Below are 14,815 nucleotides of genomic sequence, written 5' to 3' on the forward strand. Positions count from 1 at the left end.
CATTTTTATGGTTTTTTAATACAGATGTGACACTGGTATTGTGGAAATAAAAATAGCAGCTAATACAGTCTCTCTCTCTCTCTCTCTCTCTCTTTTTTTTTTTTTTTTTTTTTTTTTTTATTCATTCATTAAAGTAGGCTAAGTTACCAACAAGAAGTATAATGTATAGAAGTGTACGTTTCTTCTTCACACATTGAGTGCATTTGTTCTTGAATTTCCTTCTTTCTTTCCGTCACTGAATATCCACTTGTTCCTGCTGTTGGCTCATTTTGGTTACGACTCGGACTTGGTCCACTCCTCTTAGAAAAGGAAGATGGCTTTTCATCTCTAACAGATCTTTTTAAATGATGTGTACTTCAGGTTATGCTTTACAAAAGTCAGTTTAGCAGCACGTTCATTTGTTAATCGGTTGCGTTTCTTCGTATCGATGTTCCCATATGTGCTAAAGTTGCTTTCACATGAAGTAGATGTGGCAGGAAGGCCAAGAACTTTTCTTGCAACTTTTGTGAGCTCACAACAATGCATCAAGTTAGACGAGACACCTTTGACGCAGTAGACCACAGATATTCCTTCGACCAGACATTTTCTTTCATTCTGTATTGTGCAAATTGAGCCAGAACATCTGTCTCATCAACATCTGAATAAAGCCTTGAAATCGGACTCAGATATTCTAGAGCGTCCGATTCTTCTTTGGTGATCAAGTTCTTGCCTCTGTAACTTGTAGCTATAATATTCGCTAACAAAGATTTGCTTACCGTCCTCGAAGAACTGCATTATGTTTTGCTCTTCCCTTTTAAGAACAGGAACGCTTGAAACTGTGTTCTGGATTTTCTTCCTCAGGTCGAAAAATATTTCATACACTTTGCTTATCTGAGTTTTGTCACTTTCGATTTTAGTGATCCAGTCTGCTATTGGAACAAGTAAACTATGAAAATTGCTTATTTTGTCCCAGAAGACATTTTGGAGAATGAGGGCCTTGGTTGTTTTCGATATTAGTTTTTCTGCCTTTTCATCAATACACAGACTTCGTGCTGATTTGTTTTGCAGCAGTCTGCCCAAAGAAATTTCTTGCGAATCCCATCGACTGACAGCTATAGTATGTGTAATTTTGTTCCTGTTTGTTTTTCCCTAAACATTGCATCCACTACTGCACTGCCGTTGATCTCGTTTATCACACTTTTTGTTTGGCCAGTAGGGTGCTTCAGATGGCCTATTTTCACAATGTCCTGTATAAGCAAGTTCAGACCATGTGCCACACAACCATAAGTTGTGACATGTTCTTCCACTTTTCTCCATGCTGCTTTCATATTTGCTGCGTTATCAGTTACCATGCCAATGAACTTTTCAGGCCCGACTTGTTCCGTGACATCAGTTATGGTTTTAGCAATGTATGGAGCATTCTGTTTCGCAGTTTTAGTTGGAAGGGATTTATAAAAAAAAGCTGGCTCGTGTGTGGTTACAACAAAGTTAATGATACTTTCTCTTCTTACGTTTGTCCACTTATCACACATTAGTCTAAGTGATGAAGCGCTTTCTATCGTAGAATCACACTGTGACTTTATTCGATTACGCTATATGTCCAGGAGTGACTTTGACTGTGAAAATCGACTGGGCATTTTCCATATTGGTCGCAATTTTTGAAATATTTAATTTTGAAATATATCCTGCTCACAACTCTAATTAGGTGTCCCAAGAACAAGTGTCATCTCCACTCTAGTCCTCTACTACGAGTTCTAGTTTCAAATTATTATTATTATTATTATTTAGACAGAGCTCCTTCGTCGCTAAGCGGCGCCTTTGGCGTAGGACACCCGGGTTCGATTTCTGGCGAGAGCTCATGTGGTTCGGATTTCACGTTAATGAGTAGGTCCCATCTCATATAGCTTCGCTGCTGAAAGAGACGTTAAGCTCAGAATCAACTAAACTCAACATTTTTAGACACTTTCACGCTATTACTAAATCTTAAATAAAATAAAAATCGGTTGCCGTGGTAGCACTAACGTTTTTGAGTCAGGTGGAGGGATGCATTGTTAGGAGGAGATTTGAAGCAACATGAAATTAAATTTGTACTCCCGCCTCCAATTTTCTCTCAACTACATTCGCAGTTAGAAAAATTAATGAAAAGATGAACAGAATAAAATTTAAAAAAGAAAATAATTGAATGGATTAAAAATTAATGTTAGAAAAAAGTAACAATTAAAATTCAAATTGGTTTCAAAATTAATGTCTTAAAATTAAAAACGAGAATTTCCAATATTATGGAATGTGCATTGTCGTGATTTGTAAAAGTAATGTATAATCTAATGGATAATATTAACAGCTTTCGAAAAATTGTTATGAAGTTACTGTTTTCACACAAAACTGATAATTAATAAAAAATAAAATTACATGAAATTTGAAAACAGATTAGCAACTAAAATTATGCATTTTAACTTATCTTTTTACATATATATCTGTTAGTTATCTACTTCTACAAGGAACATTATTTTTAGATTATCTATCTATCTATCTAGTCTCACCAAAGGAGCACGTGTAATCATCGTCAGTAGTGGTGATTTTGATGTTACAAACTCTCGTAACTATCCTTACAATACGTCTAGCTTAATTATACCTAATATTTGATAATTCATATTAAAACTAAAAAAGAAATTACGTATTACGTAATGACTGTATGTTACACTAAACATACATTTTATGTTTCACAAAGTGTATATGTTCAATGCAGCTCACTATGTGGAGACAGTTATTAGGTATAACTCATCTGTTACATACATCCTTAGTTATGTGTGTATTTTTGTTAGTGATGCAAAGCGGAAATTTATTTGCTATTTTTCTGGAAAATGTTCAGTTCATAATGGAAGATACTTGAATTAGAATTACAATTAGTATTGTTATATGACCGTGCAATTTAAACTTCCACTTGTATTTAACTCGTCCAACCCTGAAGACTAATCCTTTATTCAGTGTTTTTTATATAACAAAGTGTACGATGTACTTTCTTACATACCTCAAGTGTGACGAAAAGTAATTCGTTTTATTTATTGAATTCATTCACAAAAAGTTTATTTCTCTACAAACAAGAGGAACCTTTTCTATGGAAAAGGAGGGTAACTCGAGTACAAATTTCTTATGAGACAATAGACGATATTAGCCCATATTAAATTATATACTGTTGAGTTGACTTAGAGTTTAACGTCCCTTTCAGCCATGGGGCTATATGAGACGGGAGTTCGAACCACATGAGCTCTCATCGGAAATCGAACTCGGGTCTTGTGCATCCATGAAAAGCTCTATATATAACCTTCAGATGGCTTAGGTCAGCCCATAATAACCTTTTAATCTAAATAGGAAAAGGATTATAGGCAAACAGATCAGTCATTCACAATATGAAAATACTTTTGCACATTTAGTAAGGAGTAGCGTTTGGGACCACGGGAAAACTAAAACAAAACGAAAACGTATCGTGAGGGAGCAGGGAAACTGGTTCAAATACTTTCAACAAACCTGTTCTCTCCATGCGTAAAACTATATTTCAGCTAATTAAATCATAAAATTCAGTGATGTTTCACATAAATCCTGGTTATGCTATTACCATTTTTCTTTGTATGGTGGCTGTTTACGTGCATTTTTCATGTTAATTCGAAACGAAGATCTTAAGAAAACATTTGACTTTACTAAATAAATTACAGAACCGCATTCGAATGTGTTTAAATGTGTATCCATTCAAACAGCAGACCCTAATACGTATTATGCATTTAGTTTTTAAATTAGCCACTTTCAAAAGCACTCTTAATTCTTATCATACGAAATAATTGCCTTGCTGTCAATTATTACTCAACTATAAGTATTCGTGTTTTATGTCATTATTAGAAACAATTCACAAAATTCAATTAACGTAATTAACACTATTACCGTGAAAGAACATATTTGTATTTGTAATTAATTGAAATTATTTTCCAAAGATGTCATAATAGTTTGTTTCTTCTGCTGTATTTTGTTTTTACAGTATATTACGTAAAAACATTCATTGCTCAATGGAGTTTTTTCAATATTTGCACATCTTATCGCTTTTTGAATCTCTTGTCATAAACTGAAAATGTATCCCAAAAGTCGAAGATGAAATTAATATGAAGAGGGAAAATAATATCGATTTGTGATTTGTTCCTAATTTGTTTAGTTAAAAACTCACTCAGACATTGTCAGATTTTCAATATAAAAAATGCATGTGCAACAGAGACTGATGTGTATGTTTTAATAATTGTTACATCCCATATCGTGTGAAAACCTTATACCAAGTATGAATTATCGATATTCGCTGTCTTCTCTGTTAGTAGCCAATATTAAGAAGTATTGAAGCGCTTATCTCTGAAAATCACATTTGCATATTCAGATCCTGATAACACCAGTATCGAAGTTCTACAAAACATGAACTGTAGGTCCTAGATCAGACATTTGTAGTTTCCAAGCTAAAATTTCGTGGTATTGAAATATTAGGTTATATAAAAACAGTTTATTCTACTGCCTCGAAATAGTATTTTTGAACGCGTACAATTTCATTCAAACATAAAAGGTATTATGCTAACACTGTTCGTATATTTCGTGTATGTACCTATTTTCGTTTAAAGATGTATTTTGAGACAATATTAGCGATAGATTTTCAGATAATACTAACCTTGAAAAGTTGTTGATACTCTCTTAAGAATATACTTATTGCCATTGAACTTAATCTTCAGTTCTAAAAGCGTTCCCAAGGTTTAAAAATAAAATAAATCAGTAAACATATGAAGAAAGAACGGAGAAAGAACTATTATATATTCATAAGAGCCTGACTTACTAAAAATAATATAAAATTTACCATTTTTCTTTTGCTTGTTTTTCGTAAATGAAAGGAGATAATAAAATGCAACTTACCACAATCATAGATAATGTTATTCTACAACAGAAAATATGAACTTAAAGAATTTTCAGTGGTGTCATCCATGGAAATTACAGTGTTGCCATAACAATTCACCCAAAATGTAAGTTATGGCAGCAACCAGAGGAACGAATTCAACTGCATTTGATTACGTATCGTGTTGTTTTGGTATCCTGTGAACTACTTTTTATATAACATTACTATTTAATTTAATATCTGTATGTTAAAACTATTTTCCTTATTACAAACTAATACAACTATTATTTAAAATGTAGTTCACAGGATACCAAAACATGATACGTAATGAAATGCGGTTGAATTTGTTCCTCTGGTCGCTGCCTTAACTTAGAGTTTGGGAGAATTTTTGTTCTAGCAACACTGCAATTTCTATAGATGGTAACACTGACAATTCTTCACGTTCATATTTTCTATTATAGAATAACATTATTTATAATTGTGGTAAATTACATTTCATTATCTCCTTTCACTTACGAAAACAAAGCAAAAGAAAAGTGGTAAATTTTATATTATTTTTAGCATGTCAGGCTCTTAATGCAGGTTCAGATTAGTAACAAAGAAAATATTAACATATCTAAGTAAGATGTTTGTATTTACGTGTATGCTGTCCCAGGTCTCTTGATTTTTATCGTCTTGACAATACGTAGAGCGAAAATTGGCCATGGAAATGTAATTAGTTAAATTTAGCTTTAGAACTCGTTATTGTATAATGCTGAGCTTATATAGAATGTTACTTACTCATTTTTCTAATAGTGAAAAGTCGTTCGAACCGCTTGGCAATGAAAGTATACAATTCGGACAACCTCGACGAGGTGCATATTCGCAAGATAACCAAGGAACCAGAGGAAATTACAGGTAAGTGTTGTCAGATGATACACTATTAAGCAAAATATGCGAAATACAATATACGTATTTTTTTTATCATTAGATTTTCAAGACATAAACAGGTTGTATAACCATAACAGATACAGGATTATCACAAAAATCTTGCCACTTAGAAACACCCATATCTGACATTTTTGGGGGAATTTTTGTTCTAGCAACACTGCAGGTTGTATAACCATAACAGATACAGGATTATCACAAAAATCTTGCCACTTAGAAACACGCATATCTGACATTTGATGATACTCCAATACATAAAATTGGCAGTTTGGGGGAATTTTTGTTCTAGCAACACTGCAATTTCTATAGATGGTAACACTGACAATTCTTCACGTTCATATTTTCTATTATAGAGTAACATTATTTATAATTGTGGTAAATTACATTTCATTATCTCCTTTCACTTACGAAAACAAAGCAGAAGAAAAGTGGTAAATTTTATATTATTTTTAGCATGTCAGGCTCTTAATGCAGGTTCAGATTAGTAACAAAGAAAATATTGACATATCTAAGTAAGATGTTTGTATTTATTTGCATGCTGTCCCAGGTCTCTTGATTTTTATCGTCTTGACAATACGTAGAGCGAAAATTGGCCATGGAAATGTAATTAGTTAAATTTAGCTTTAGAACTCGTTATTGTATAATGCTGAGCTTATATAGAATGTTACTTACTCATTTTTCTAATAGTGAAAAGTCGTTCGAACCGCTTGGCAATGAAAGTATACAATTCGGACAACCTCGACGAGGTGCATATTCGCAAGATAACCAAGGAACCAGAGGAATTTACAGGTAAGTGTTGTCAGATGATACACTGTTAAGCAAAACATGCGAAATACAATATACGTATTTTTTTTTTTTTTAATTATTAGATTTTCAAGACATAAACAGGTTGTATAACCATAACAGATACAGGATTATTACAAAAATCCTGCCACTTAGAAACACCCATATCTGACATTTGATGATACTTCAATACATAAAATTGGCAACAATGAAAAAAAAACTCAGGTTTCAGGGGTTGGTAAAACTGCCACGTAGTTCATAATTTTCCACTACGAGCGATATGAGAAGATGGTTCCTAATAAAGACAGAACATGTTGTGCTCTCTATTTTCACCTTCACCTTTCGTTATTTATTTGCAACGTAATTTTTGAACAAAGCTTGACGAAAATCAATCCAGTGGACACAGAATTTATAGATTATACTTCGATTTTAATGAAAAGGGTTGCATCTCTAAACGAAAATGATTCGGCTGTCCACTTATACGTTAAACGCATAGCAGTATACGTTAAACAATGAAGTATATATATATATATATATATATATATATATATATATATATATATATATATATATATATATATATATATATATATATATATATATATAATATGTGTGTTGTGTGTGTGTGCGCGCGTGCGTGCGTGCAATTTTCACATTAAGTCCAACGTCAGAGCTAGTAAAGAACTGAACACCTCAGAGTCGACTAGTCGACTATGGAAAATCATTAGTTTGCGTTTCCGATTTTTATACTCACCGATTGCAATTGTTGCAGATCCTAAAACCTGTCGACAAAGTAAAGTAACTTACTTTCTGTAACAGTATGCAAACTAATGAAAACCAACGGTTTCATGGAATCATTAGAATTCAGCGACTAAGTCACTTTCCATCTGTCAGGTAGAGTGAACAAACGTGAAGTCCAATAATCAAAGTTTGATACTTGGACGTTTGCCGCAGATGAAACGTGGCATCCTAAGTTTAATCTTCCAACAGAACAAAATACCTCCTAGTTTCACAAAGAAATCAGAAGTACTTAATACGAAATTACCAATTAGAATTGGCCATGTTGGTTTTCCGATAGTACTCTTCTACCTGAACCAGTGGCGTGCCGTGACTTTTCTCACAAGGGACTAGGTTCGAAGAGAATGTGTGCTGTAGAGTGGAGGTCCTGAGTAGTATTGTTGACACCAAATAACACAATTTATATGTTTCTGTAAACGCTTCTTCTACCAAGCCTCTTTCTTTCAAGAAATGGATAATTTCAGTCACAGTTTTATTTGAAAAATCTAAGAGTCTGTAAACCTATATTAATTCACTCCGCAAATTGTTAAAATTTAAAAAAAAAATAAAATAAAAAAAACAACCGTAAATTGATTTAAGGGTCAAAAACAAGCAATCAGGAAATCGAGATTTCAAGTACTGAAAATTCTTTAAATCTAACAGCTCAAGAAATTGTAACTCACTGAGATCTTGAAATCACAGTATCAATAATGTCATTGAACATACGCACATATTTAATTTCTGAATCTGTTGAGTCATCTACTTTACGTCTTTTATTAGAAGGTTCCCGTTGTCATCCAATTCTACTTTTCTATAAGTCTTCAAAATCGTTTCTTGCATTTCTAAGTTGAGATACCATCTTTTGTACTCTTTGGATGCAATATTTCACATCCAAGGTTTTACTTTAAAGAATGTTGAATAGTATATCCGTGCGGAGAAATGCAAAATCGAAATCCTTCAATAACTCACACATTTTTTCTATTTTTTTTTCTTTTTTGTAGTCATGAAAGCTTCGGTGTCGCAATTATCTGAATCTTCTACAATGTTCTCAGAACACCGTAAGAGTTCTATTTGATTTTCATTTACTGCATTTACAATTTTGGAATTGTAATTCCATCGTATAGTGGCAACCGTTGGAAATCGCTTAGTTACTTCTGATTCAGCAAGCGCGTTACAGCGTTTCGATGAATATGAAAAGAAATTTGGAATGCCACTTATTCTAAAAAATATTTTACATTCCTTGATGTGATTAACAGACTGTGGAATAACGAGATTGAGTCTGTGATGATAGCAGTGTATGATGAGTGCACTCAAAAACCTTTTCACAAAAGATTGTAAACCGTTCAAATGTCCAGAAAAGATGGCAGCTCCATCCATAGCCTAGTGCTACAAGCTTTTGCTTACAATTAAAATGAGAGAGAATTTGGAAAGCATTCTCACTTAGAGCAGTCGCAGTGCAATCACTAGTAACATCTGCAAAACAAATAAATCTTTCATGAATTGCCGTCTTTCACGTACCGATTGAATGTTGAGAGATCTCTGCAATGTCCGTAGGTTTGTCCAACATTATTGCTGTAAAAAGTGTATTGTTTATTTCTGACTTAATTTTATCCAGAATTACTCACGAACACATTTAATAATATAATTCGGAATTCTGTTTGACGTTCCTTTAAACACACCCATGCTGTGAAGATGACAAGTCAACATGGGCGCCCGAACGAGAAGGCAGGGTGGGGCCCGGACCTTCCTCTGGCTCACGAAAATGTATACGTAATATAGCAAACCACGTATATTAAATACCAGACGCAACATAGCAACCATGGAGATGGGCACCTCCCTAGAAAATTTTCTTCAGGTGCCCCTGCAAGTCCATTTAGTGTCGTACTTAGGAAGATTCTGTCAATTAGGGAAATTATATTGAAGTAATTCAGTTACTTTCTGTTTCTTATGACTTCTAAATGATAACTCTTGTTTAGCCATAAAACAAGAGGAATAAATCAATCGGTTCATTAGTTCTCGGTTTGAATCAACTTCTGCATTGCTTGCTCAATTAAAAATCAATTCTGGTATCCCGAAAGTTTTCAATTTAGTTATTGTGGACAGGTGTAAATAACATTTTTCTTGGCACAACTTGGGTTTGTGAAAATTGTTCATGTCACAAAAGCCATCATTATTCCACACGTCCTTTTCTATGTGGAACAGAATACAAGGCCAGCAATACAGTTTGTTAACTATTTTGAAGAAGCAAAATAATCCGTTTTGATATTATGTATATAATTTTTCATTTTTGTCTAAATGGAAATGCTTGGAGTTGTTCTACTACTGGTTATTATTTGTTGCATTTCTTGAAAATTAAGGAATTCAATGGTCCAGAATACAAAACTGAAACGGCCGATCCCCGCCCCTACTGTCCCCTATACCAATTGAAGTAATATCACTGCTTGCGCCATCGCTTTGCTGCAAGGGGCTCGATTTCTCAGACGAGTCCCCTTCCATACTTTATTCTTCGAGTCATTTGCAAAATATATTGATAATCTAAAAAGTTCACACTTCATTAGATTTCTTAAAGTGTCAAGATTAATACTGTAAATTTAATAGCGTTAAAACTATTAACTGTAAAAAGCAAACGAGCATTAAATTCGCTTACGACAGAACGCCCGTGCTTAGAGCTTAGACAACATAATATGAGGACTAGCTGACTGGACCCTGTTCCTTTCCCCGAGAAAAGCCGATTAAAACCCGAGCGTTTCCGATCTCTACTTCGCTGTCGCACCCAGCACACGGGCACTGACTGTAGTTGTGTCGGAACAATTGAAATAGTGTTATTTTACAAACATAGAGAAATACAAACAATGTTTTCGTTTTCTTTGGTATATATTTATCACAAAATACTTTAATTAAAATTCCAGGGGACTAGCCTAGTCCCCTAGTCCCCTTGACGGCACGCCGCTGACCTGAACCTCCATGGTTCTTGAATATTACACCCTGTGATTCTTCCTCTGGGAGTGTATTAAAATTAATCCACAAGCCACCGTTAATAAAATTAATTCACAAGCCACCATTATCAACCATCATCCGTAAACTGAAAGTACACATCAATTGTTCTGGACTTTTGGAAGGCTACTCAATAGGTGCTAGTATATTAACTGATCCTCTTCCTGTCCACCTCTGGGGTAACACCTCACACAAGAATTCCCAGACAAGGAGAGCGTAGTAGGTTGGAGCTCTGGTATAAACCAGTCCCGTAACATTTAGAGGTAAAAATGACTGTCGAAAAAATACAGCCCTTTGAGATGCCTAATCGACATTGCAGCCCATATTATAACATGTGGGGGATTATGCTCTAACTCTTCATAATAATACGAGCTTTCTTGCTCCAGACAACAGTCCCTTATTTCGACAAGATCGATAAATTGCACATTTGTCTCAGAAGAGAACTTTGTCCGCTTTGGGTTCTTCACAAACACATTGAGTAAAGTTGAGCAAGCTTCATATCTTTGTCGCTCATTGACAAATGATAGCCTAAGAAATTTTAATTTAAGATTATTATTATTTTTTATTTATTTATTTATTTATTTTTTTGTATGTGTCAGCATAATCGTGTTTGAAACTCCAAGTTCACAGGATATTTTCCACAATGATTCTATGGGAGATCTCATTACAGAATATGCCACTTTTGCACATGTTTTTTGTCATGTTGATGGTCAACCTGCCCTCTTCTTATCCAAAATGGATCTAGTTCGGGAGAGTTTCTCTTGCTGTCACAGTATCGTTTGTTTCCACGGAGCTTCTTTACTAAATGGTGCTACAAAGTCGCATTGCATATCTTTCATGATTTTTCCAGTGTGTGGACATTCATGAGCGCATGCAGTGTGTGTGTGTGTGTATGTGTGTGCCTACCTACCTACACGTTCTTCCACACTGTAGGTACTTGTGTCAGCCATCTGAAACGAAATTAGAGAATAAGTACACATACATACAAAACACAAAAAAGTCAGTTATCTGAAACGAAATGGAGTAAAAATACACATACATAAGCAAAAAGATGGAGAAGGAGTGACAAAAAAAGTATATTGTAAAACAAAACTTTGAGTATCATTAATTATAAGTGTTTCTAATCAAGAAGACCATTTCTATGTTATTACCAGGGCCCGGATCTTGTTGACCTAAAATTTTCTAAAAAGTGACCTATAAAATGATACTAAAATTCCTGTAAAATGACCCTAAAATTCACAAAAATTGACCTTAAAACTTGCGTATTTATTTCGTTAAACATTGACATTTAAAAAAAAAAATATGTATTGGGTTTTAATTAACGTTTCTCACTCATATTAAAAAAGTTTTCAATTAGTTGCACTCCATTGATCATTTATGTCCATTGTACGGCAATTGTACGTACTGAAAGCATCAATTCACTCCCGAGTTGAAAATAGGAAGCACTCTTAAAACAAAAGTTCGCAAGTGTAGACTACATGAGAATAATAGATAAAAACCCTGTTTAAAATCTTTGTACTCCTTCTAATCCATTTTTAGTTATTCACGTGATCACATTCTTTGTGGTCAACAACCCAAAACTATCTGTTTGGCCACCTACCAACCCCCACATTTCGTTAAGCAGTTACAGCTTAATTTTCATTAGCTTGTTAAGAATGCAGTTTTCTACTCCAATGGAAGGAAGCATGGAAAGAGATTATTTAGCTTCATCTTTTTCAAATCCATAAACAGTGTTAATTTTAAGATTTCCTTTTGTAGAAGAAAAAGAATAAAAAGACCATAAGTGACCTAAAAGTTACTTTAAAATATTAAAAGATTACCTGAAACTTCAAAACGGCAAAAAGTGACCAAAAGTTGACTCTAAAAATATATATTTTTAGAACCTAGAGTTGATGGATAACGTTTTTATTTGAACTTGCCTTGTCTTATGTGTAACAAAAAAAAGTTGACTTGTCAACAAGATCCGGGCCCTGGTTATTACATTTTAAATAATGCATAAGAATAAATTATGTATTGTGTATTTACATTATGTACGAAAAAAAACTTAATACGTTATCAAATAAGAAATACAATACTTTAGCACGTATTTATGCAATTAAAACGCGGGCTTCCCAGAGTACAGGTTGAAAGGTAATTATTCACTATTATTGTTGCTACTATATTTTCTAAACTTAACAATGTACTTCTTATAATAAAACAATTTATTTTTAAGTAATCTTTAAAAAAATATATTACATTTTACGTATCATATTGTCATTATTGGTGGTTGTTAATAATGTAATGTACTTGTTTTCACATTCAGTAACCACATTACTATTTAATTTGCGTCATGTAATGTTTTGTAAAGAACAATTCAAGATATTTTGAAAATTTTCATCCTATTTATAATGCATCAGTCTGTAACGCTGATATGCAAACTTGAAAACAGTTTAGAGTTACGGGTTGCATACATTTAGGCGAAAATGTTATTTGTGATCCTTAGTATAAATGCCAGATGTCTAAGTCTGTCAGTCACGCCAATTCCTAATATTTCACTGTCAGGGTAATAGTTGTCGCTAGCTGGCCTGCCTCCTACCTGACGCCGAGAGATGTCGCTAGCATGCATGCAATTTGCAGGCGAGCGAAAGGCTTTGGGAGAGCAACTAGTAGCAATAATAAACAACTTAGGTTAAAATTAACTTACTGTTTTAAATAAGAGACAAAAGTGCATGTAATTACTGAATAATATAAAGATCTATGTACTTCAAAACGTAATCTTGCATAATAGGTGTAATCTTTGTGAGTTAATCATACTGAACATCGGTTGTGTGTTAATTCTCTGTTGAGTAATAGTGAGTAATATGCAAGGAGATATAGCAGGGATTAATGTATATTGTAAAATTGCCCTGATAAGGTAGAACATTTTAGCACACGGGATTTTGTTTTTTCCACATCTTTCTATGTAGTTTGGGTAAATAGGTGTCTCTAGGCCCAAGCTGCCAAGGAAAGGATTTCCACAGAGCTCCAGGCAAGTGGAAATGGCTGAGGAATTTTCAGTGCTCAAGGCAAGCAAAGGCTAAGGAATTTTCAGTGCTCAAGGCAAGCAAAGAGAAGTTGGTGTCCCGCAGAGCTCTAGGCAAGCTAGGTGGTTGCAGTTAGGATCTGAGAGCTCCAGACTGGCTGAGGCTTGGGTTAGATTAGATCTCTCTCAGCTCCATGCAAGCTAAGATAGGAGATTTGAAAAGCTGAAAGTGATGTTGATGGAGACTTTACATAATGTTTTATACCCTTTTTTGGACAACGATGTCACTAGCAGGGCTCCCAGCTGTCCTATTTTCCCATTTTTTCCCTATATTTTGGAAATTCGTGTATATTTGTCCTATATTTTAATCTTGTCCTATATTTCCTATATTTTTTAGTGTTTGAATTATTAAAAATACAAGCCAAGGACATTTCCAGTGATGATTTAAATTGCTACATATTAGCAATATGCTAAATAAGTCATAGCATTTTTTAAGGGAGTAGTCACTAATACTCACTATTATATTTTAAAATTTACTCTTTCCTATCCTCCTATGTCCACTTTTTTCCCTGTGTTTCCAGTGTGTTTATTCCTCCCCAATAAAGCTTAGCAGAGGAACCTTGCCATGCTTCAGTCTCTTATAACGTAAGCTGTGTTAGCGTTTTCTTTCAGCAGTGTATGGAACAGTATTGGCTAGGCATAGAGGTGTATTGTTATTCACCAACATATCCAACATCTTCCAGTATTGCTATGCATAATATGCAGGGTTCCCACGCGTCTTGGAAAATGTGGAAATAAAAGGTTTTCGTGGAAACGTCCTGAAAAAGTCATGGAAAGCAGAGAAATGGTGAAAATCCCGGAAATGTTCTGGAAATTATTTATGAAGTGCAAATATCCCGAAATTTATGTAACAGTTGTTAGAAATGTGTGTATATATAATTTGCAGGGCTGTAAAGAATGCAATGCTGTTACATTATTTATTTTAGAGGGAAATATGTTGATCAAATAATTCAATGTTTAATTAGATTCCAATATTTCATTACACAGTTAGTATTTTTTATAATAAACCTTGCTTTGTTGAGTGATTTGTTCTTTTTAGTTCAAGTTATTTAGATAGCTAAGCTCATATGAACCAGTTAATATATCAAGTCATTTATTTCAATCAGTTTCTTTCTTCCAAAACAATACAACAGATCTACTAACAAGGAAACCGATTCAAGTATGACAAAAAATTGTGGACGAGTTTATGCGCAAACGAAGTGTTTTTGTGTACAATTAAACCCATTAGAGGGAAAAACCCTCGAACTCAACCGTTTCGGAGATATAGAGGAATAAGGAGAAGGCTGGTGCTCCGATATTTTGCGAATTTTTGAATATGTAGCAAAAATACAAGTAAAAGACTTTTTAAAATGAAGAATTCCTTCATCCACGAAACTGTAGTA

General features: G+C 34.0%; 1 protein-coding gene across 1 annotated transcript in view; it reads left to right on the plus strand.

The window, feature by feature from the left end:
- LOC145689388 (uncharacterized) overlaps positions 1-14,815 on the plus strand; it is a 101,810-nt gene that overhangs the window by 39,914 nt on the left and 47,081 nt on the right. The window contains exons 7-8 of the mRNA XM_081763542.1: positions 5,687-5,788; positions 6,506-6,607. Coding sequence (XP_081619668.1) covers positions 5,687-5,788; positions 6,506-6,607 — 204 coding nt within the window. The remainder of the gene's footprint in view (positions 1-5,686; positions 5,789-6,505; positions 6,608-14,815) is intronic.

Source organism: Thermobia domestica, chromosome 7 (genome assembly GCF_964235325.1).
Source record: "Thermobia domestica chromosome 7, izTheDome1.hap1.1, whole genome shotgun sequence".
In the NCBI taxonomy this organism is placed as follows: domain Eukaryota; kingdom Metazoa; phylum Arthropoda; class Insecta; order Zygentoma; family Lepismatidae; genus Thermobia; species Thermobia domestica.